This window comes from Rattus norvegicus, chromosome 7 (genome assembly GCF_036323735.1).
Source record: "Rattus norvegicus strain BN/NHsdMcwi chromosome 7, GRCr8, whole genome shotgun sequence".
Taxonomy (NCBI): domain Eukaryota; kingdom Metazoa; phylum Chordata; class Mammalia; order Rodentia; family Muridae; genus Rattus; species Rattus norvegicus.
The window spans coordinates 53,311,031-53,336,033 of NC_086025.1; the positions used below are offsets into that span (position 1 = coordinate 53,311,031).

General features: G+C 41.4%; 1 protein-coding gene across 2 annotated transcripts in view; it reads left to right on the forward strand.

Annotated features, from left to right (window-relative positions):
• The first annotated feature begins 19,988 nt into the window (after positions 1 to 19,988).
• Tspan8 (tetraspanin 8) overlaps positions 19,989 to 25,003 on the forward strand; it is a 34,384-nt gene continuing 29,369 nt past the window's right edge. Inside the window, exons 1-2 of one of the 2 annotated variants that reach the window (XM_039078341.2) lie at positions 19,989 to 20,190; positions 20,279 to 20,446. In XM_039078341.2, coding sequence (XP_038934269.1) covers positions 20,387 to 20,446 — 60 coding nt within the window. In that variant the 5' untranslated portion in view covers positions 19,989 to 20,190; positions 20,279 to 20,386. Of the gene's footprint in view, positions 20,447 to 25,003 lie in introns of both variants that reach the window. The other variant, NM_133526.2, reaches the window with a different exon arrangement.

The following is a 25,003-nucleotide window of genomic DNA, read 5'->3' on the forward strand; positions in this document are numbered from 1 at the left end:
GTATCCATTCCTCTGTTGAAGGGCATAAGGGTTCTTTTCAGCTTCTGGCTAGTATAAATAAGGCTGCTCTGAACATAGTGGAGCATGTGTCTTTGTTATATGTTGGGGCATCTTTTGGGTATATGCCCAAGAGATGCTCTGGGTCTTTATTGCTTATCTCTTACTATTGTAAGACCCCATAGTGGCCATACCTCAAGAGCGCAACCCACAGAGCACAGATTGACAAAGTGACCACTGTGATAGCAAGAGGGTATAAGATTTTTAATCCACATACGTGGGGTTGCTCATCCATGCAGGGAAAGGCAACCCTGAACCCAAAAAGCACACAACTTTTATTCCTTACAGAGGGCAGACTTCAGCAACAGGGTTATCTGGCCTATTCTCATTGGTGGTACACAGGACAAAGGATCTGATCAGGTATTGGCTGGTCTGCTCAAGGGACTGTTCTTGACTCAGTTGGTCACTCTCCTCATCCAGCTCTACACCTGGCCTTGGAGAATCACTGGGAAAGTTGATTCTAAGGGAAAGTTGGCACGTCCCTTAGGGGGGGGGTGAACTGGGTGGTCAGGCAGGGTCAGGATGACACACTGTAGTTGTTCTCAGGATTCACCACAGGGAGAGGTAGGGGGTCTTTCCTAGAACAATTGTTATTGCTTAATTAGCTTAGTCAGAATCTTGATCACCAAAATTTTATCATATCACTGGGCATCCTGACCTCAGATGTATCTCTCAGAAAGGTCACAAGTTTGTCATAGGCATCCTGACCACCAGATATATTTCTCAAAACCTTGTTTTTATAGTTTTGTTTTTTCACATCTATAAAACTTTATTTCTTCATTACCTACCCTATACCCACAGTTCTTTAGTGATCACCACAGTCTCCAACTCATCTTCTGCTTTGCCATCAAAAGAATAAAGACTTCAGGTCAGCATAAAAGCCAAAACATCATTTTCCCAACTTCAAACCATTTGTGAAGGCTCTGTCCAGCACAGATATAAAATGTTTAACTTGGTCCAAGAACAGCTTCATGATTGTACTCTAGTCTGAAAATGTAGGCCTTGGCCCATTTGCTCATGTGGATCTTTCCAAGTAGGTTCAGAAATTCACCTCTGTGGGCCTTTTCACTCTCCCCTTCCACTCTCGCAGTAAGATAAAACTAAGCCCTATTCCCTTAGTGGTAGGGCTGCGTAGCACAGAGATCTGAGCATGGTTCCAGAATCATACTTAAGTTTTGCTTCCATCTACAGCTCTACTTCGTATGATCCATGGCCTCCTGCAACCAGTTCTTTAACCTCCTTGTGACTGAGTTTATTCATCTGCAAATGAGGCTGGCAATTGGACCCTTAGTATACAGCTAAGAGGCTTAAAGGAAGCAGCCACAGGAAACACATTTAGAACAATTAAAGGCCCCAAAGCACTTACTGAGGGTTCTGATCATTTCAGAACCCTGCTATGGATTGTAAACACTCATAATTATCTGGTACTTTGGCCTTTATGTGTTTACACAAATGCCTCTCTCCTGTGCTTTTTGAAGAGAGCAACAAAGTATGATTCACTTTCGTTACTTAGAGACCCCCTTCTTTCAGTATTTGATGTACTTAGACTCCATATATATATATATATATATATATATATATATATATATATATATATATGATTCAGAAAAGTACAACATATTTATGCTTTAGGGGAAACTGCTTAAGTGGAAAATTGAATCATTAGATCGATCCCTTGGATTTATGGGTTCAGATAATATAGAGGCTTAAGTTATCAATGATGGTGAAGTGCTTTATAACTCTGTGATAGTTAAGTGATAGCAATGAGTCATGTTATTTAGGACATGCAATAAAGCATGTAGAGATGTAAAGCCAGTAGAGATTCAACTGGCTTCTCTCACACTTTGAAAGTAAGAAGGCCTTTGTTTGCATCTTCTTTCCATATTTGTAACCAATAAACTGTTTGTGTGTTTTAATTCTCCCTTGATTTTTTTTTTTTTTTGGTAACTTCTCAATGACTTCATTAGCGATAAATAATAAAGTCTTTAAAAGTTATTTGTCATCATCTGCATGACGGTCATATAATAACGATGTTTTATGGCTCTCCCTTTCACATTAATGAGGCTGAGCACTTGATTAAAATGTGTTCTTGAGATAACAGGAAACGTTGTCCAATGGGACATCAAGACCATGATCCAGAATTCATGAATCACATTAGTCACCGAAGGCCGAGTTTGGGATGGTCTGTCAAGATGAGGCCCGGTTTCTGGGTGTCTGTGATAAAACTTGCACAATTCTCCTAACGATTCATGTCTTTCCACAAGACAGAGAACAAAGGAGATTTTTAGGCATGCAGAGTCATATGGGGCCCTTATGGAGTTCTGGGCATATGGAACGGAGACGTGAGAAGACTCTTGCGGATTGCAGAAAGGGAGATTTGGCAGAATAATAAAGAAAGGAAAATTGCATCTTTGAGCACCCTTTCATTTTTTTATCAAATTATAAATATTACAAAGATCACTTGAGCATGAAGAATCTACCTTAACTAAATCTATGGCCTTCTGGAAAATGACAAAGTGTAAATTATGAAAAACTTCTAAAAGGAACAGGTCAGCTTTGGAACCACATAGAAAATCCTAATTGGGAGTAAGTGAAGAAAAAAGGTCTCAATGAGCTGCAGCAGTGACTTAGAGTGAACTTTTGTCAACAAACACAAGTTTACCAAGGTTGAGCCTCAGAGGGAGTGTCTACCCTGCTGTAATGAGCAAGTTCCCAGTCATTTGTAATCAACACATTAATTATATGCAAATGTTCAAGCCTCAGACACAACAGATTTCCACAGTTAAACATTCTGCCTCCTCCAATTTTGATTGTGTTACTCATTTGCTTCCAAGAACAAACGTAAAAGTCCCTAATCATCATCACCGATAAGTACGATTTTTGCCTTATTACAAAAATCCAAGTGACATATTAATCAAGAAAAAGCAATAGGGTAAGTTGAGCCTTGTACGATTTTTCTCTATATTTAATGAAATTTCTCATCTACTCTGTCTACGTAAAATATGCAATTGTATATGCTTAATGTGTAGGTGTCCTTTGAGGTTTGAAAGATTGTTTAGTGATCCTAAGATTTCACAGGCTGGCTAAAGAATATGAAGTTTACAAGCACTAGCTAAGCATTTTACAAAACGCCAGTCAGTGCTAAATACCTAGTATGTAAACTCCTACTAGAATACTCATTTTGTGGATGGGCTAAAGCACCTCTTTTTCCTGCGTAATTATTTCCCTGACACACTCTATATGGCTAGTTTCTTAAAGTGTGTGTGTGTGTGTGTGTGTGTGTGTGTGTGTGTGTGTGTGTGCAGATGTGCATGCATTTAAAGCCCACAGGACAGACAACCTTAGGTGTCATTTCTTTTGGTAGACAGGATCTGTCATTGACTTGGGCTCAACAATCAAGTTAGGCTAGCCAGTCAGTGAGACTCAGAATTCTTCCTGTCTGTGTTTTCTGGGCTCTAGGCTTTCCAGAACATACCACCACGCCTACACTTTTTATGTAGCTTCTGGGGACTGAACTCAAGTCTTCACGTTTGTTCAGTGAACACTTCACTGAGCTATGTACACACACACACACACACACACACACACACACACACACACACACAATCAACTCAAATAATTTCTCTAATTAAAGGAAGTCTAGCCCAAGCAACAACGCAGGCTCTTAGCATGCCTTCCTTAATGCCTGTGTCTCTCCTACCCAGCACTTACGCAAATAATCAAGAGAGATTGGTGGGTTGGCTTATTTGCTTTCTTTCTCTGTGCCTTAATGAGAGTGAAAATCTCTCCAGGCCAAGATTACATTGCTTTATCAATTCAGTAATTTTTAGGCATTTAAAAATTGTTTTTGAACAAACAAGAGTTCTCCAAGCCGGTAGGAATGGGTATCTTATTTTCAATCCCATACTTTGTAAAGGTAAAAAACTCAGTCCTTTGCAAGGAGCCTTTGACTTGACATGTCTTGTTAGCTTGCTGTCTCCCCTGTTTTGCCCCTTCACCTCACAGCCCCACTGATGGAGCCAAACTGTCTTTCTGCGAGCCAAGCTGTCTTATATGTCACGGTTTCCAGGGGTGGGTGGGTGGGGGTGTTGTGAACCTTTCATTATTGAAAACACTGTGTTACTCTGACATTGTCTTCACCCCGCTGTCTGTCAGCTTAATTGGAACCTGTCCTCCTCTTGGGAGGGCTGGGTTGTGCAAGGTGACTTCAAGACAGGCAAAGCTAACATGAAAGCACTCGGCAGACGTTAACTGGTTACGAAAGCAGTAGAAGGAGATAAAAGGAGTAAGAGGGATGTTGACAAGCTAGAATACGGCCTTTGGTTTTGTTTGCACTGTTACTTTCTCATTAGGTTTAAGAAAAAGAAAGCACAAACGTTTGAGCTACAGTGCTCATCTAAACAAACAAACAAACATCTCGAATAATGCTGACAGCAAGTAAAGTGAGTTTGGGAATAGTTGCTCTGTTTACAAAGAATCAAAACAAAAAGATGATTGTTTTTCAAGGTTATACCTTTGTTTCTAGATCATATATACATGTTAAAACATGCACTCTTCTTTCATTTAATTAATATAATTTTGAAACGAGAGTTACAAAGTTGAAGAAATGTAAGGGGTCTGGATGCGTTTCGGTAGAGAGAAATATAAGCCAGCAGTGAACCACATAGACTGAATTATGGGGGCTTCCAGTTTGGATCTTAAATATTCGTCAAATGTGGAGGGCTTGGGTGCCAGCCTGTAGTGATGCTGGGAGCTGACAGAGGCTGGAGCTTAGCAGAGGAACATTGTGCCACTGGTATCGTGCCTTTGAAAGGGATGTACTTTGAGAGGGAAGCAGACCCTTGCCCGCTTCCTCTTCCTTCTTCCTTCCTGGCTGCCCGCAGGTGGACAGTTCTCTTTTACCTCACGCTTCCCCCATGATGCTTTGACTCAGAAACCCAAAGGCAGCCTCACCAGCTGGCCATGGGCTCTGACCATGAGCCAAAGTATTTTCCCTTCTTTTAAGTTACCTTAGGTATTTCTGTCCCCACCGTAGAATGCTGACCTGGTATGCTTAGAATGCACGAGAAGGAAAAGACTAATTTTTAAATTATCCCACATGAGCACTGTTATTTGGATGAATACACAAATAAATCTGACTGTATTGATGAAGCTGTTGATGTGGGAAAGGCATCTGAGGTAGGGTGAAGGGGATGACTAAAAAGACAGGGCTCATTAACACTCATTAAAAGAAGTCCGTGTCAGTGGGCATCGACTACAGGTATTAGGGCATTTTAGGATTGAGTGTAGTAGAGCTAACTGGGGTACGGATTGTTAAAAAAAGATCTTCTTGGGGCTGGGGATTTAGCTCAGTGGTAGAGCGCTTACCTAGGAAGCGCAAGGCCCTGGGTTCAGTCCCCAGCTCCGAAAAAAAAGAACCAAAAAAAAAAAAAAAAGATCTTCTTATGCTCTGCTAGGGATTTTATATTTTGTCTATGTTATCCTTAGGTAACAGAATCCTTATTTCTGGCAGTTCTCTTGGAACTAGAGATGTTATACTGTAAGAAGCTTCCCGATGATTCCCTCATGTTTCTGCACATCCTCTGAAAACACAGGCAGCATCGACTCTTTCCCCGGCTTCTCAAGAGTGTTTGTGCAGCCAACAATTTTGGAAGAATGATAGTCTCCCCCTTCCCCGTTATGGCAGAAGGGAAGTGATCTCTTTAAAAGATTGCAGTTTTCCAATCTTGTGTCCAAACTTGTGACTTGGACTTAGGGCAAGATCAACCTCCACCTGGGTTTATGGGCACCTCTGCGGTGAGACATGAGAAGCCCCTGCTACTAGGAACCTCATCCAGTCTGCTGTGCCACGGTTTATACACATATGTATGGAATCTTATCTTTGTGACAGCTACCGTCTAACTAACTTGTAGTTTGAAAGTATAGGAAAGTCTCAGCACGTTCACAGTCTTGGCAGACTGAAAGCATGAAATTTCCACAGAATTCAACACAGTAGGTTACCAGTAGTGGGCATGAGGCTTAATCCAGAAATAGTCCAGAGGTTCCAGAGATGATGGAACCGAGAAACAGGAGCAGTTCTTCCATTACTAGATAAAGCCAGTGGCTCAAGAGTAATGAGAGAAGACCGGTATTTAGTGGTCAAAAGATGCCGAAGTGGGAGGCTCTGCCCCCAGAGGAAGCTCTTAACCCTAGAGCAATTCCATCAAGATGCGCATACTGAAGAAGACAGGATAAGAGAGGGGAGGAGTAATCATACGCTCTCTTTGAATGGGAAGGCTTCTTCCAGGAACTTGGATGCCATCTTTTCCCACTCCTTTTACGGTTTCATGTTCCTAGTGACAACAGCAGATAGGATGAGGAAACCAGAGGGTAAGGCCGCAGAGGAGACCGGTAATTCAGGTACCAGTGTTTATAACCCAGCAGCGGGTCTTCTGCAGGCTTAAGAGAAGAGTGAGTGCTTCCAGAAAAGTGATCTTTAAGTCCATGAAAACAGGAGCCTAGGCTCCTGTTACTGAGTTGTGTGACTGACTGAGGGGTTAAATATAGCAAAGCTAGTAAGGGACTAGTACTGCTGTGTGACTTCCAAAGGTCACACGGAATTCTAAGCAAGCTGAGAGTGAGCAGGGCCTGAGGGTTGATTTAGGCTTTTCCTTACTAGGAATAATAAAGTGTGTGGATAAGGGAAATAAGACTGTAAATTATAATATTTCTGAGCCCTATTTTGTGTGATATTATACTTGTCTCCTAAGAAATCAATAGCAAAAAAAAAAAGATATGACATCATAAAACAGGAGAACACATTATTATAATAAAAGCACGTGTTTTGGAGGGGGGGTCAGAAAAAGATGTCCCCCAAATATGTCACTTTGAACGTTAAGCAGAGCACCTGTGAACCTGTGGGCCAGCAAACACAGCAAAGGACCTTTTCTGTGATCCTAGTTCTTCCAAAAGCCTAGAACCAGCAATGAGCTTCTAATGCCATTCCTGAAGTTCTGTTAACCAAGGTGGATTAAACCCCTGTCACTGAGGGAGAGAGTGAAAACTCAAACATCATACTTGAAGCCCCAGAGAACTTTGTCAGTCTTTCCTCTAAAAGAAAAAAAAGAAGTCATTGGTTGGATCCAGGCTTGGTGGCTTACACTTGTAATCCTAGCACTAGGAAAGGCTGGGCAGGAAGATTGCTATAAATTCAAGGCTAGCCTGGGCTACATATTGAGCTTGAGGTCAGCGTGGTCTATAGAGTGAGAATAGCTTAGTTTCATTCCTATTGCTGTTGTGAACACTATGAGCAAAAGCAACTTGGAGAGGAAAGGGTTTATGTCAGCTCACAGTTGAAGTCTGTCTTGAAGGGAGGTCAGGAGCTGAAGCAGAGGCTGAGGAGAAACAGTGCTTACTGGCTTGCTGCTCCCGGCTCCTTCAGCCTGATTCCTTATGCTCTCTGGGGCCACCTGCCCAGGGTTGGCACTGGTCCCAGTGAGCTCAATTAACAAGAGTATGCCTTACAGATTTGTCCACAGACAATCTGATGGAGCATTTACTTTCTCAATTGAGGCTCTTGTCACAAGAGAGTTCCAGGTGTGCCCAACAGACAAAAGACCAACCAGGACAGAGAACCTCAAAATAAAACGAAACAAAAGCACCAACATCAAATAAACAACAACAACTTACAGTCCTATTTCTTCCAGGCGAGTTGCTATAGCACGTCAGGATACACGTCTGCTGCAACATGGAAGATGGTTACCAGAGCAACGAACGTGGAGATTAACATGTAGAATCCCAGCCTTAAATTGGCCTCAGGCTTCATCCAGCAGGCTGTGTGGCCGCCTTGCTTGGGTGTTCAACTCAGAAACCCGAACAACATGGTGAAGAGCTGGACCAAATTAATCGAACTCCAACTCACTCTGGCCTACATGAGAAACTGAGGCCCGGTTGACTGTCCTACATGTGACGCCCCTTTCTTAGATCCTTTACAGCAGAGGTTCTCAACCTTACTAATGCTGTGACCTTTTAATTGTTTCTGTTGCTACCTCATAACTGTAATTCTGCCGCTGTTATGAATCGTAATGCAAACATTCTTAGAGATTCAGGTTTGCCGAAGGGGTGGATGGAGACCCACAAGTTGAGAGCTGCTGCTTTATGGCGCACCTTAGATGCTCCCTGACTATAGGGAACAGCTTTTCCAGTCAGCCTGCATCACCCAGCCTTTTCTTCCTGTTATTCTAGAACATGGCTGACTGAGGTCTATGAAGAGTTAAGTGGCTGTTTGCCAAGGAGATCTACCCAATGTGTGTGTCAGGCATCCTAGGTCCCTTCAGTAATACCAAATGCAAAGCATTTACAATAAAGTCTTAAAGCTGAGGGTAAAAGCCCCAAAGATGGCTATTTCCTTGTCAGGACCCTTCAGGGAGGGCAGAGCTGCATGGACCAAGAAGACCTATGAGAAGTTTCTCTTCTTCCACCTGGGTTTTTGCCCTCAACACACTTCAGAAGAGACCAGGGTGAGGAACAAGTTCTTAACTTTTAGTTTTTCCCTGTAAAGTTAAAAACTGGGCAAAATGTCTGAAGAGCTCACGAAGGAAGACACACAGATAGCAAATGAGCATGTGGAAATAGGTTCAATATCTAAGGTCATCGGAGAATTACAAATTGAGTCATCATGAGATTTCATTGCACATCTGTTAGAACGGCTAAAACCCAAAGCAATGACAGTATTGGACGCTGACAAAGATGTGAAGCAGTGAAAGCTCTCATGCATTGCCTGAAGGAGTATAAAATAGTGTGTTGTTGTGTAACACTATTTTGAAGGCTGCTTACGAACCTGGACAACCTCTACCATGTAATACAGAACTTGTGTTTCCTGGTAATTACAGAGGCCTCTACCCGATGTTAGAGAACCTATTTCAGTTTGCCGATCAGGGGTCTCAGAGACCCCACAAACCTATAGAGGCTTTTGCCATATCTCACAAGAACTTGATGGCAAGACCCAATTGCTGTGATACTTTGGTCACAGAGCATGGGAAGACCAAGCCCATCTTGGTCTGGAAGCTTGTGTAGTGCTGGAAGATGCTATGCAAACTTCTGGGGAAGAAAAATGGACTTGCTGGCTCCTGTCAAGAGAAATGACGGGAGAAATTGATGGCTGGTCTAGATTGATGAGTGTGTGTGTGTGTGTGGTGTGTTTAATATCGATTTTTAACTTAAACATAAAGAAGAGGGAGAGACGTACCTTGAGAATCCCAGGAGGTGATCTAATAGAGATGCCAAGTGGGCTGTTCAAAATATAAATATAGGATTTAGAGAAAGTTTCATGACTGAAGATATCCAAGTGATATGGGTGGATGATATTTAGAAGAAAGGGATCAGGTAAAGCTGCTGACGGAGAAGGATGATAAGAGAACTCTGTTTCCTGTCTCAGAACAGTATTCAGAACTACAAAAGGGGGAAGTAAACACACAGGACTCAAAGCAGTTCACAAGGAGTTAAGAGGAAAACCAGCAGTGTGGAGTCCAGGAAACAAGCAAGCAAGCAAAAAAAAAAGTCTTGAGGAGAGATGGGGAGTTGCCAGAAGCTGTAAAGAGAGAAGTTGGTAAGGTGAGAATTCTCGAACTCTCATTGCCACTGGTTTGCTGCTAGGCTGGAGAGAAAACCAGTTTTAGTGACATAACTGTAAAAGGGCTGAAGAAAGGATGAGATGCATTCAAATCAAATTACGTCTATAGCGATCATTTCAAATTTTACAACAAAAGGAAGCACTCAATCTACGGATCTATTCCACAGTCCTCTAGAAACGTCAGAGGGGTGGGAAGATGAGTTTTCATATGAAAGGAACGAGTTTCTTGCGGTGTAGACGAGTAATACTGTGTCACAGGGTTTTAATATCTTCGTTGGCTCGTTAAAAGCCCGTAGGGAATCTTATATACAGTAAACGCTAAGTACAGTGTGCTAGAAAAGAGAAGATATACAAGGCTCCTTGGATAATAACTTCTTATAGAGCCACTCAAAGAAACCTCGCTCAAATGCCACAATAGCTAGAAATCATACTGAAGAACAGAATCCGATGCTTTGTGAGATCAAAGAAAAGAGCAGGAATCCAGGATTGCATAGCGCTGCTGGATGAGCCACCGCATGCGCAGTACAGACGCTTTCCGGGACCTTCCATTCTAGGATGCGGGGTTTCGATCCTGGTTTCCCCTGAGTATATAGACTACAAGTGATACGGGTCGCGATTTTCTTTGGGTGGCAAGGCTAGAGAAACAGGGCATCATGGGTTCTACTGAGGTTGGAAACTAATGACAGTGAGGAAAAAGAACGAGGTTCTTAGACTGACCATGAGGCCGACATCCCAACTCTGGTACGTGTCTGAAGAGTTATTTATTAGCCAGATACAAGCAATATTTTGAATTCAGTTCTTCTTGAGCATCCCGGTAGCTCTGGTTTCTCTTCTCAGTATTCGTTTTGTTTTGTTTTGTTTTGTTTTGTTTTGTTTTGTTTTGTTTTGTTTTGTTTTGTATACTGCCTCTCTTATTCTCTAGACTACAGGTTTCTCTCCTGACTATTGAATTTCATTCTATGTCATCTCATATCATAACATCTCTTCGGACCTCAAACTCAATGCTATCAAATTAAAATGATTTATTTCTTCAGATAACTAAGATCTGTTATATACTTCTGCTTTACAATAGTGACAGGTTTAGAAAGAAACTAAGCAGAAAATAAACATTCTCCACATACTCGAAACCCCAGCCCCTCTAAAATGTTCCAAACTGCTAACACCTTGCACTGATGTAGAATAAATACATTTTAAAGTTGACGAGCCTCTGTTGATATGTTGTCATTAAATAAAGTCTGTAGAGACAGCTATTCGAGTGTGGGTCACCTACCAGAGGCTTCCTTCTGGAACTGGAGTTATGGGTGCTTGTGAGCTACCTGATTTAAACTGGAAACCTAGCTTGGCAATAGTTTTAACTGATGAACCATTACTGCAGCCCCAGTGTCTATCTGTTTGTCTGTCTCTCTTCTGTCTGTCTTCTCTGTCTCTGTCTCTCTGTCTGTCTGTCTCTCTCTGATGCTCTCTCCCATCTGCTTTCCTGACTCATTCTGTCAAATCTTTCTCTGTGTCTGCTGCTCACTTAGAGGTCCCTTTCAAACATGGCTGCTTTCTTTTACAAACTAACGTTAGTTTCCTTGTTTGGTGTTAAAGGTGTGTACTAAGGGTGTGTCTGCAGTCCATCCAGAGGGCTTAAAGGAATGTGGTGTGACTGCATTCCAGATAGAACACACAGACCTAGGTCTTTGGATGTGATCTCTTCACAGAGCAGCCGTGTTGCTGGATTAAAAAATCCTCTACGCTTATATATTATCTTAATGAAAGTAATTAATAATTTGCAATTTACTATTAACAGTTAGATTACTTAGGAAGATTGCTATTCAGTCTTTGGCTTAGGAAATAATTATGTGCTTTCTATATCCCAGAACCTGGAGATTATGTCACTGAACAATAAGAAAAAAAAATTCCCCTTCCTGAATTTCCAGTTCAAGAAAGAGAACAGAAAACAAAACAACAGGCAGACAATATATATATATATATATATATATAATACCATGGAAGAAAAAGACGCAACATTTAAATGTGTTCTGAAGTGGGAGGGACAGGAAATCTATTAATGAAGAGTACACTTGGCAAGTCTCAGAAGTAGCAAAGAACATTGAGGTGCTTAGGGAGGGGCAGGGAGAGGAAGGAAGATGCCCAGACCGATGGGAACCCATCTTGTATGGCTGTGGATCTTGTTTTAATAGCGATGGGAGTCTGTTAGGGCTCGAAGCTGAGTGGCATAATCTTTCCCAGTGCACATTTGCTTTAAGAACGGTTTCTTGCTCGTGGAGTTCCTGAGAGGATTGGCTGAGAGCACGGTTCCTAGGACTCTCGACCCTCCTGCCTGTTCCTCCTCACACACCAGGCCTTGTGACGGTAGCTGAAGATTCTGGAATGTGTTCCCATTATTTGTTCATTTTGGGGAGGGCTCCGGCCTGGCCAGTCTGTCTGGCTTAACAACATCTCTTTATGCTAAAGTGTGAAGGGAGAGGGGAGACTTCAGAGTGATCACAGAAATTCCATGGCTGCCTGAAGCATCCAGGAAGAGCAAGGAAGAAATAGAGACTATGTATAGTCTGGGTCCGTTTACAATTTCAATAAGTAAAAACAAAAAACACAGCAAGAGGAACAAACAAACAAACAACAACAAAAAGCAAGACCAAACCCAGGACAGTCTCCTCTGCAATATTTTCCTAAGGTTTAATGATTAATGTAGGCAAAAGTAGAAGTCAACTGACTGTGTAGGGCAAAACAATCCTGGGATTTGCTTGACCTAGAGGCAGTTGGATGGCCCCTGAGACTCATGTTTTTTAAAACACGTTTCAGCTCTCTCTCTCACATGGCTTGACCATGGAGAGACATTTCTGAATCAACCATGCTGTTAATAAGTAAAAGAGTTTCTGAGAAGGCTGAGAAAGGCCACAGTAAGATCTGACTATAGATGAAAAAGGGAGCCAAAGAATGTTCTGAGAGACTCCATAATGTTTACTTCCTGGTTTCTAGAAAGACTGTGCTTGAACACATATTTTCTTAAGGCTTTTTGTCCCTTTAATTTGAGGATTTCATACAGGAGTACATTGTGTTTGCATCCTTTCTACCCCTCCTTTCTTCTCAAACTCCTCTTATAGGCTCAATCACACCCTGTAAAGTTCATGACCACACACATACACACACACACACACACACACACACACACACGCGCGCGTGCGCATGCATGCACATGCACACACAGACAAATACAAACCCACACACAAGCACACACAAGCACACACAAGCACACACAAACACACATGAGCACAAACACATACACACACACACACACACACACCTATTACTACTCAATATACTGAGCCCTATTAACATTTCCCCAATGGTTTAGGACCGACCCGACCTCTCAGGCTTGGGGATCTCATTCCTGTAAATTAAAAAGAAGAAAAATATCATGGCCTCCCTCTCACAACATTAGTTGACTACCTATATATAATCCTTCAGGGATGGGGGCTTGTAAATTTTTCCTCTGTCTGTGTGAGCTTGCTAACTGGTGCAGTCTTTGAGGATATGCTCAGGCCCCCATAGGGTTAGTTCATTGGAACAGCATTATCATCTCTCCAGAAGGAACACAGAAGACATTCTGGTCCTCAGGCTCTTCCAGTATTTCTCTCTTCTTCTACGACATTCCCTAGACCTTAGCTGGAGAGGTTATGTTACGGGTCATGTCACAGGTGTCCCATGGTCACTGATTTCTTACGTTTTAAGCAGTGGATCTCTACACTAACCTCCATCTCCTACCAAAGAGCCTTTGATGAAATGTGAGCATGGCGCTCACCGATGAATTTCAGGAGAATCCTTACAAGGCGTTTGGAGTATGTTATTTTAGTGTATTTGGTGGTGACAAAGTGGTTCTTTTGTAGGGCCTGTGACCTCTCCAGCCAAGAGTTCTTGGCTAGGTTTATGGGGCCAGGTATGAGTTGAGCAAACTTTTGGTATAATTCAACAGATGTTGTTTGTCCTCCCCCAACACACATTCCATCATTTCACCTCTAGGTCTATCTGCCAGTTTCTGTCTTGTGGTGGCTCTCAAGCTTTATGGCTGGGTAGGACTGTTGTTAACATTCATCCTCCTGGCAGCTTGCGTAATACACATGAGCGTCTCTGCTCGGAGAGGAGGATTTCAGGTCTGCGTCAGTTCCATTTACATGGCGTCCTATGACCAAAGCGAGAGGTGTCTTCAGGAACAGATCTTACCCCTACATTCTGACAGGAAATCAAGACTGAGGCAAGAGTTTATATTGTTTTAGAGCTCCTTTGGAACCCTTTGACCAACCACTCCAAGGGAGGGTCCCTGGGCTAGGGCTGGGTTAGTGTTAAACAGTCTATGGTTCCTGGGAGGAGCGCTGCTCCCTTATGAAGCAATAATTGTAAAACTAGAAATGTGTGAACATAGTGCAGTTTTCAAGCAATCCACTTTAGCTGGCTGGATGTCCCATTTGTATGGGACAGGTGAGGATAATGCAGGTAGACTATTGTCTCTTGTGTTTGGAATGATGATCTAGGTATTTAGCCAAAGGTTTCATAGGATGCACTCCCCCCTCCCCTCCCCTGTCCCTCTACACCGCCCCCAGCCCCTCCATATCTTCTTCTTTATAATAAGAAAACAATCAAGTCTCATATGAAAAGCTTAAAAGAGAACTCTTGGCGGTTTAAGAACTACTTGTACCAGAGCAAGCGGATGCTTTGTTTTTGTTTTTTTATTTTCCTTTCTGTTCTTTGTCTTTGTCACCTGTGTTTATTTGGGGTCTGTTTCGTTGTTTCTTATGAAGCCGGAAAATGGAGGTGGTAGAATTTCTTCACAAGTGAGCTTTTCCCATGAATTCCTATTAATTTATTCTTCTTCTCTGGGAACCCAAGTTAGCCACGCGTCATAGTCTTACTCTCTTGAACTAATCTTTCTGACTTGGAATTAGTCACTTGTTAGATCCTAACTTGTATTATGAATAAAATGTCTGTTGAGTCAAGGTCAGTCACGGGGCGAGCCTGTGTTGGATTCAGTGGGTGGCTCTGTTGTCTCTTTCCGGGTTTTTAGAGGTTGGAGTCTGACATAGGCCTTAAACAGCCCTACCCAATTCTTCTGTTACTACTACTTTACTTATACATTTTCATTGGTGACCTTAACTCACTTCCTAATGTTTAATCCCCATTAACTCAGAAACTAACCATGCTCAACAACTAATGCAAACCCTGCGAGTGCATCAAACAAAGGACTTATTCAGAGAGCCCACAGAATATTAGGCCGTCATGTAAACTAGGAGGCAAACAACCAGGCAAATATATGCTGTAAGGATGGACTCTCCGGTGAAGCTGACACAGCTATTTCCAAGTCCTATTTGGTATTCCTCATTGTCTTGATGAGCACACTAGTCTGAACACGATTATGAATGCTAATTTGAAGGAAAGAAAAGATAAAAAAAAACAAAAACAAAAAAAGATTAGCTCCCAAGAGATCAGGTAGTAAAATCTTTAGGCTTAAACAGATAGATTAATCACATGTAAGTGAAGGATGTTTAAAAAAAAAAAAAAAGCGCAAACATAGAAGGGAGTTGTTCTGACAACCTGGCAAATAGAAACCTAATAAATATCCCTGTGCCTTTGTCTGGAGATTGTTAGCAATCAGAGTAGATAACGCAGAGGGAGAAGCCAGACTTGAGCAGAAACACTGCTGGCTGGTCACAGCGATACTCACACTCACGGTGAGGAAGCAGAGCCTGCTGAGAGCCCCATCTGGAGGGTCTGATGGTTGACCAGATTCAAGGAGTTCTAGGCTCAGGAGTCTAGCAAATGTTGGAAACATATGCTGATCCTTTTACTGAATCCACCCCAAGACATCATCGACGCTTAGGGCTCTGTGCTTACTTTTTTTAAACAGGGAAAAGGCTATTGAATATTTACTGTCTTGTCATAGGTGGGTGTATCTCTCATCATAAACTAAAGAACTGGCAAGTCAGCTCCCGGGAGAACATTTAAGGCGAATCCCTTAAGAATTAGTTCACCCCAGGAAAGGTTGGAAAAGCTCATCATAAAGGGCTGTCAAAGGCATGACCTTGAATCCCAGGCAGCATCTGGCTTTTTTTTTTTCTCAACTTGCATAAAAGGAGTAAACAGGGCTATAGAGACACCAGGGAAGAATCTACAGGCATCTCGATGCTACCGTGGTCTGGTTGTATCTGTAATCACTGCTCCACAGTGACTCAATTTTTATTTATAAACATTTACTACCAGATTTTAGTGATCTGAATTGGATTTTTCTCTATACACACTTTTATATTTCCCCTTATGCCATGCGCATGGTTATCTCCAGTCCAGGAGTGAAACCATGAGTATTTTAAAATAAAAATATTTATAGAGGATGAAGAATACTAAATATTGGCATTTGTAACCGTAAACCACATTTACTCCCGAGTTATAATTAATGTAAGTACAGCTTGTTTACAACGACTTACAAAGGAGCAAGAGGGACTGTCCTCATTGCACATGTTTCCCCCCTCCAATGGGAACACAAGGAAAGTTTTCAGGGGCTGGCTGTGTAAGTGTTTGGAGAAGGAAACCTGAGCAGAACCCTGGGCAGGCAGGGATTAGATCAGAGCACAAAGAAACGGATGGAAGTCCCACCCTTTAACTTCTCCCAAAGGACAGGAGTAAGGCTGTCCACATGAGACCAGAGAACTTCCCTTTCACTTTAGTACTTTAAGGTGGACTCTGATTCCATTACAAGACCACCCACCTCTGAGTGCAGTCCTCACAACATCCCAACATCACTTTCTCACCACTGTTAGTAACCTTTGAGAAAATGAATTCATTACCCACAATGTGATACTTGTATATCTGAGGAGATAATAGAGAAAAGAACCTTTCTTCATTAGGTTTTTTTTTTTTTAAATACCTACTCCATTGACAAGAATTACTGGATTTTGAAACATAAATATAAAGAAGAAGTGATCATCTTATTATAGATTCTTTGGAAACATCTTTTCTTTCCTTCCTTCTCTCTGTTGCACAGTGAATACAAAGTTGCTGCTCAATTAGGCGGCTTGACTTTTGTTTTTGTAACAAATGGCATGAGGCAACCACATTTGCTGAAAATTTGTAACATCATTTCTCACTATATGTAAAATGTTGCATTAAATCCAAGGAGGAATGCTTAGATAACAGTAAGATACATAAAGATACATAAAGATCGGTGGGATGCCACGAAACCAGATCTTTAGATTTCAAAGAAAGTCATTGCCTTGGTCACGTTGCAAGTTTCTATGGTGCCTCTTATCAGATATTTTAAGCCTTGGTTTCTAAACCGTTGTGCTCACAACAGTTGTAAGACATCCAGAATATAGTTTCAGGGATAGAGTTTAGGGTGCGTCCTGTAGAGGAGCCCTTACTGTGATGATGAAAGTGTTATGACTATTTTTTTCAATAAATTCTAATTTAAAGGTGTGTCTTATGCTTTTAAAACAGAGTATATCAGCATGAATAAGTCTTGAAGAAGAGAGGTTTCTTTCTTACAGTTTGGCGGCTTAGAAAACTCAAGTCCATTTACTGTGTTGGATGAGTGCCTTCGTTCTGCAATACTCTACAGCAGACGGTGGAAGCTCAGAGGAGGGTATGCTCAGGCATACATGTGGTGTGTGTGTGTGTGTGTGTATGTGTGTGTGTGTGTGTGTGTGTGTATGTGTGTGTGTATGTGTGTGTGTGTGTGTGTGTGTGTGTGTGTGAGAGAGAGAGAGAGAGAGAGAGAGAGAGAGAGAGAGAGAGAGAGATCAGGAAGAGGTGACAGTGAGAGAGAAAAAGGAAAAAGGGATTAGGGGAGAGCATGCTATGCCCGAAAGGGCATGATAAAGGCCGAGCATGCTTTTACAAAACAATCCACTCTTGCGCTAAGAACCCACTCCCACCAGAACACTGTAAATCCCTCATTACCTGATGACCTCTTACAGACTCCACCTCTCGACACTACGATATTGGAGATTAAGCTTGTAACATGTGACCCTTCAGGGACACGTTCAAATCACAGTAGTTTCCAAGTGAAAATCAGATAGCCTGGAGGATACTGTATTAAATACCAGGGCCCTGACATTCCTACTCCCGCCCTTTCACCACCCGGAGAGGAAGAGTCTCCTCTCTCTCCTCCCAGGATTTCCAGCCTATCAGCAACCTGACTGGGTGACAGAGGGTTTCTATGATCAGTCAGACTTGAATTCTCCCTGCCTTTGTTTACCCTGTGCATTCACTGTGAGTAACAGGACTTGGTGGGGTGTCAAAATGAGGGCAACTTTATAGAAATTTACTGGGAGTTTCTGCCCTTGACCCTGTTGTCATCTCTTGCTGCAATAGCCCACTTGCCCTTGGCGCTCTTTCCTGGTTTGATCTTTCATAAGATTTATGATGGACACTTCTAACGCCACCTCGTTCTCCACCCTACTCCGCCCTACTCCTGCTACCTAAACGGGATAACTAGACCACAAACTGTAGCAATCCAGGTGATAAATGACGAAAACCTCACACTTCAGCAGTTGAGGCTGGGGGACAGAATTCAGATCTGATAACCATCACATAGTTTTCTTTCTAGAAGGGATTCTGTCGCAAGCCAGTTTTGTGAACAGAGTGACACTTTCTTGAAGTAGTGAATTTGAATATATATATATATATATATATATATATATATATATATATATATATCCAAGTTTCTGAAACTATGCCCACATCTGTGATACTGGTTCAGGATATCTTTCTGGAAAGATAGTCTATGGCTGCGTGCATTCATGCGTTGCCACATAGCGCCATGATGGAATAGGAAGTTAAAGGTTCCAGAAAGGTTTGAAATACAGAAAGGGGATTGGGGTCTGGATGCCACACTCAGAGTTCCCTACAGAGCTCAATGTAGGAGCTACTGAGGGAACGTTCTGAGGCTCTGGATCGCAGGTCTATGCCCCTTTATCTCCAATGTTAGATCTATGACTAATGAGGGCAATGGGTCAGGACCTCTGCTTGTCAGACATAAATGGTCAAAATGGGGGAGAAACACTAATACCTGAATGTAATGGGGCACAGAGGTTTAGAGGAGATAGTGGCTCTGCCAGGAAAGTAACATGGAGACGTGGGTTTCATTCTCCAGCATCTAAGTAAAAGGCCGGTGAGACTGAGTCTATACATCTGTAGGCCCAGGGTTGGGGTGAGCAGAAACAGACTCCTGAAACTCATTCTCCTACTGATCAATCATGTTCGGTATTGCTTGGGGAACTAATCCTAAATTCCACTGACTACACTTAGTGTTACTACTAACAATCCATCAGGAATATATTTTTTATGGTTACAGAGTAAAGTCAGATATTAATGAAAATTAGAAAGACTTGTGTGTGTTTGTGTGTGTGTGCGTGTGTTTGTGTGTGTGTGTGCGTGTGTGTGTGTGTGTGTGTGTGTGAGAGAGAGAGAGAGAGAGAGAGAGAGAGAGAGAGAGAGAGAGAGAGATAAAACCCCAGTTACTTGTTATAGTTGTATTCAATGAAGATTTTAGGGAATTGCTTTCGTAACAAACACTTGAAGTATACAGTTGTTTTATTTAGGGAGCAAGGGAGGTCCTCTGAGAGGTATGAAAGGAAAGACCCAAGACACAGGTTGTTTCCTCAGAACAATAGATTGCAGAACCGTGCATTTACACAGGGAAGGCCACATCATATGAGCACAGAAAGACCTGAATGAGCTGCTTTCGTTGGTCCACAAGCATGTTCCCAAATGAATTTTCTTTGTCAATTGCCCAGAACCCAGAAACTGAGTTAGGAGTGGAACTGTTGCTGTAGGTCATTTCTCACAAGAAAGAAACCTGAGTCTACCTTAAAAACAAACCAGGCTATCAGCCCTGGTCACTGAGTCATAAGTAAACACAAAAGAGGTAGTCAGGAGTAGCTCCTCAGAGTTTCCTTCCTTCTATTTTTTTTCTTTTCACACAAACACACAAAGGCAGACTACTTCCCCTTTAATTCTTGAAAGTGGCAGGCATTTAAGGGAGCACCCTGGGGGTTTCTTTGAAAGGAAAACAACAACAATAACAACAACAAACAAACAAGACACACTGCAGCTGTAGAACGGTTGTTCCGCTGCTCGCTTGCTCGAAGTAGAAGAAAAGAGGTTACTGAAACCAAGCCTGCAGGCTTTGCAGGTTTCCAAATACCTATTGCTGCATTTGAAAGGAACTTTGTGCTCCTATCAAAAAAGTGATGCAAAACAAAGGAAACACAAGGCCCATTTACTTGAGAGCCCCGCGGGCAGCCCAGCCGATTTCCCCAGGGTTAGAAGAGAGGGCAGCGCCAGCCCATCCACCTACTATCAAGCTGTACCATTCTCCACCTCTGCCCCAGCCACTCCCTTAACTTGATATCTGTTTACTCAAGAGGGAGCGGATTTTGAGAAGCAGTCATAAATATCCTGGCTCAATGCCTTAGCAGCCATAAGAAGGGAACGTACTTGCCTGAAGATAACGTTTGGGATATTTAAAGGTGTGGGTTAATTTTTTATCCATTTTAGTAACTGGGTTTTTTTTTTTTTCTTTCCGACTACTTCCTTGCTTTCTATTGCTACCCGAAGCTGCAGGCACACGGATCTCTGCAGGCAAAATCCCTCAGAGCCTTCGCAGGACAGCCTGGTAACGACTGGTTCGTCCTACTGTAACTGGGTGGCTGCCCCTTCTCCGAAATGGCAGGTGTCAGTGGCTGTTTAAAGTATTCGATGTTTTTCTTCAACTTCTTGTTCTGGGTAAGTAGTTTTCTTTTAATTATCAGTCTTGTACAAGAAAGAGGACTTGAGATAAATATCATAACCAAGAACAGACTTGCACAGAGCTAGAGGATAAGGAGGAAAAGACATTCTCCATTGAAATGTTTAGATTTGTTTGTCGCTGGTTTGAGGAACTCAAAATAAGCCAATGACTCAAAAAAAAAAAAGCGTACTCAAGTTCTTTGAAGATAAACATTTCCAAAATGTTTTCATATTGTTGCAAGACTAAACACAGGGGGAAATATCCTTTAATTACAGGACAATTATTCTTAGTTCTGTGTCAATCAGCAAACAGTTTGATTTAGCCTGGCTTCTGGTTCCCTCCCTTTGACATCTGGGCTCAAAACAGGTGACTAACCAGTGGGTGGCGGGGCGGGAGGATCATTTTCAGAGGCCCCAGAAGAAATAAAAGGTCTTGAAATACCCCAGGGAGAAGCAGTAAGAGTATTTAATCATAAGATTACGCTAAACCAGTGACTATATATTAGTATTTTGAAGTCAGTATTTTGATGTGTCATCAACCCACCCTTTCAAACAACAGGGTTTGTTTCTTGCAAAGTATGCCTTGCTTATGTCTGATGATGGCCCCAAAACAAAGGCATTGAAAGCATCATTTAGCATTGAAAAAAAAAAACAAATACAATTTTAAGGTGTGGGATAGGATTCTGGGGAGAGAAGCTTTTCACATGCACATGTATGGTGTAACTAAAATGTGTTCACAAGTAAAGGAATGGATATGTCCCAGGGTGCTCAAACAGAAAACAATTATATGGTTTCTGAATTGAAAAGTAGTTCAGGCATATTTAAGAACAAGCAGCTCTGGTTTTGTTTCTGAGCCTTTTGGCCTTTAATAGAGCGATGGCTGGTATCGGGTCAATAAATTCATTTTCTCTTCTTTCTTAACTTTGGGTAAAGGGAAGATAAAATAGAGATATGGACCAGCCAGAAGAGAAGGACAAGCTCTAATCTCTTACCTCCATTGCACTTAAATAATAATGATTTAAATAAACTAATATAACACTAGAGTATGAAATGGCTTTCCACTCAATGGCTAGTAGCCCTAATGAATGAAGGTGACATAATGTTGAATTAAATTTATTAAATAAGCATTCATTTGTAGAAATAAGTAAGAGAATAAAAACATTTTGTTCTTTATACTTACCCTTCTTTTCCTTAAAAAAGGGGAACTGTTTTTGAAATTACTAGAAACTAGAGAAATATTTTGAAACTCAAGAATATATGACAAATTTGAAAAAGTCATCAAACATGTGGCTTCTCTTGAATTAATAAAGTCATTGGGAGTCGAATATAAAGGAAGAAATGAATGCTTGCTTTGACTTTGTTTCAAACTTCCCAACATTCACAAATGAAGATAAATTTGGAAAATTAACTCCATGACTTGGCCTTGTAAAACGGTGAAACCAATCTGCATGGGCACAGTCTCAGTCACTTGCCCAGGCGATTATGAAGAAAATATTAGGGTTATCATTCATCTATCAATACATCAGCATGAATCTTGAAAGGAAATTACATTCACTAATGTATGTACAATAGCGTTCTCATACTTTAAAATTTTAGTAAGAATTTCTTAACCGGGGTATAAGTTTCTAATTGCTCCAAACACGTTATTTGAACTGTAATCCAGAATGTGCCCACAGACCGAGGTCAGTTGATACAACTTGTGTGGCAATTTTAATCTGTAGCTTCTTCCTCAGACCTTGTAATTTCCCCTCTTTTTGAAATTTTTTGTGTAGCTATTTCCGTTGGCCCTATCATGGGTTCTATTGTCTGAATTTTGCTGTCCACACACCCAAGACACCCCTTGCTGTGTTTCTCTGTCTTCTGTATTTCTGTAAATAAGCAATGGCCTTAGGCCGGTTGACAATACATGATGTTGTCATGTTTGTGATGATGCTCAAGTTCATTTTGGGTTTATAACAACATGAATGAAGTGGCTGATAATCAATGATATCACTATTTCTTCATAGAAATGTACTATTTGGTTTCCAGGGCATCTTGTGTTTGTGTGTGTGTGTGTGTGTGTGTGTGTGTGTGTGTGTGTGTGTGTGTGTGACACACACATATAATGTATATATAAGAGAAAGAGAATGTATATCACACATTTTATATATCATGAAGGCACACACAAATGAGGCAGAAACACTTCTTTCTTACTTTTTATCACATTCCAAAACAGCGAGTTAACTTTTTCATACCATTTAACAATAAGATATTTTCCTTATAAAGTGAAAATATAGCCCAATTCAGTTCTTATCCTTATCAATATACAATTTATTCTGCATTTTCGCCAAGAGGCATTTCCAGTTGGCTTGTGATTCTTTCTGATATGATTATAATAGTTTTCTAACTTCTTTATTATTAAGTGAGACAAGATATTTCAGGGTCATTTGCTCACTTCCTGGCCAGCGTTAGAGTTGCCTGCTTCCTTAAAAAGTCCTGATCTCTTTATTTTATACAGAACTACAGCCATCATTTCTATTTCTATGATATATATGATACACTTATGGTGACTAAATATTAATATACTATTAACACATAAGGTTTAGGATACTTAAAAACACAGAGGTGCCTGAAAGTACACAAACCAGAAACAATCTTCGAATTAGGTAAAGGTTGAAATACATCTCTACTTTATGAGCAAAGCATGTGACAGACAGGCAGGTGGAAGTTCGAATCCTTTGTCTGATTCATCGACAGGAGTTCGGAATAGATCCAGACTGTGAACCAAGAAGGCTGTGAGGATAATCCAGGAAGGGGATGTGTAATGGGTTTAAGATAAAGGTTCAAGGTCAGCTGCAACTGTCCCCCAGTGTTCCATTATGTTCCCCAACACTGTCACGGATTTCCTGGAGAGCTCTGATTACTTTATGGCTACAATCTGTTCTCCAGGGTCACACATAAAGTCTTTCTGGCCCCACAGATTTCAGTTAGATAGCTCTAACTTCTGTCACATTTCCATGTGTGGTGGGACCTGCAATCTCTACGTCCGAGATAGAGACTGTGGGTGAGGACAATAGTTGGGAAGGCCAGTGATGACTTCTTAGCCACATATCACATCAGCATTCTAAATAAAAATGTAGGCATCTGGCACTCTTTCTGAGGTGAGAGGACATTCCTATCTTTACTCTCCTCTCTCTCCTCAGCCCTGAGCTCTCAGTTGGAAACTTATGATCCTTCGTAGGAAATTAACGATTTGTCACATTCTTAATGTTTACTTAAGCAAAAATTTTAACGTTTCCATTGATGTGGTTTTCTCGTAGATGTCCGAGGCCTTGCGTTTTTTTTTTTTAAATGCATTCTTTCTGGTTTTAACTTGTGAAACTTGGTTTTGGTAAAGTGGGGCCAGATGCTGAAGTATCTCTGAGATAGGCATATGGTCATTTGATCTGAACATACTGGTTTCTCTTCCGGGAAAATTTGATGTGCCACACAAATATGTGGTGGTTTTCAGTTGATAGAATTGATAATGAAAGAAAAACACATGAGTCGAAAAATCATTCCTAATCATGCTGGAGATGGCTGCAAATGGGAGAATTGGGGGTATTATCAGTAATAGAAAAGTTACAGATACCAAACCTATTTCTTTGAGTCATAAGTCAAACAGGAAATGGACAAATTTTCTCACACCCTTCTTAGATAGGACAGACCCGGGAGTATTCAAGAGGCTTAGTGTTTTCTGGGTGTCTGGGTAAGCAGAAGTTTGGGAAAATGTAGGATAATAAAATCTAGACACAGAGCATCATGGGACCATCAGGTCTCATGCAAAAAAGCACAGAGACACATTACCAATCTTCACATGTGCACAGTGAGGAAAAGGGCTTAAGCCAGCCAGCCAGCCAAAGGCATTTGCATCAGAAGTGATCAATGCATAAGGGAGATTGAACTTTTTGGAAGATACTGTGAACATGAAGCAAATCCAGGAACCAGTGATCCAAAGTTCATTGTCTTTTCTACACTGGATGTGCCCAGCTTCATTAAGAGCTGTAGAAGTTAGGTTCTCTGTTCTTTCTCCCAGCTCCATGTTCCCAGAAATGAGACTCAGACTCAAAAGATATTTACAAATATCTTGACATTTAGCCAGGCTTTTCTCTGACTAGAATCATAATTTAAGATAACCCATTTATGTTCACCTACATTCTACCACATGGCTACACTCAGGTACCATGCATCTATGTCCTCACATCTTCCCTGATAGATCTTTTTCTGCCTGGCCCTATCCCAGAATTCTTTATTGCTCCCAGATGTCCTACCTTCTATTTCCTGCCTAAACCATGGGCCATACAGGCAATGCATCCATACAATACACAAGATACTCTCTCTACAGGAGCTTGGATGCAAAGCAGCCATGTTTCTGAGATAAAGGGGCATGAATAATGGGACACTATTATATTTTATTCTATCAGCGTTTGAAAAGCCCCACAATAAACAATTAACTGTGGCTGAAATCTATGGCCATTGTCAATACAGTAGCTGCTTGTCATTGTACAGTTAATGCTATTTAGTTGAACTATGGGA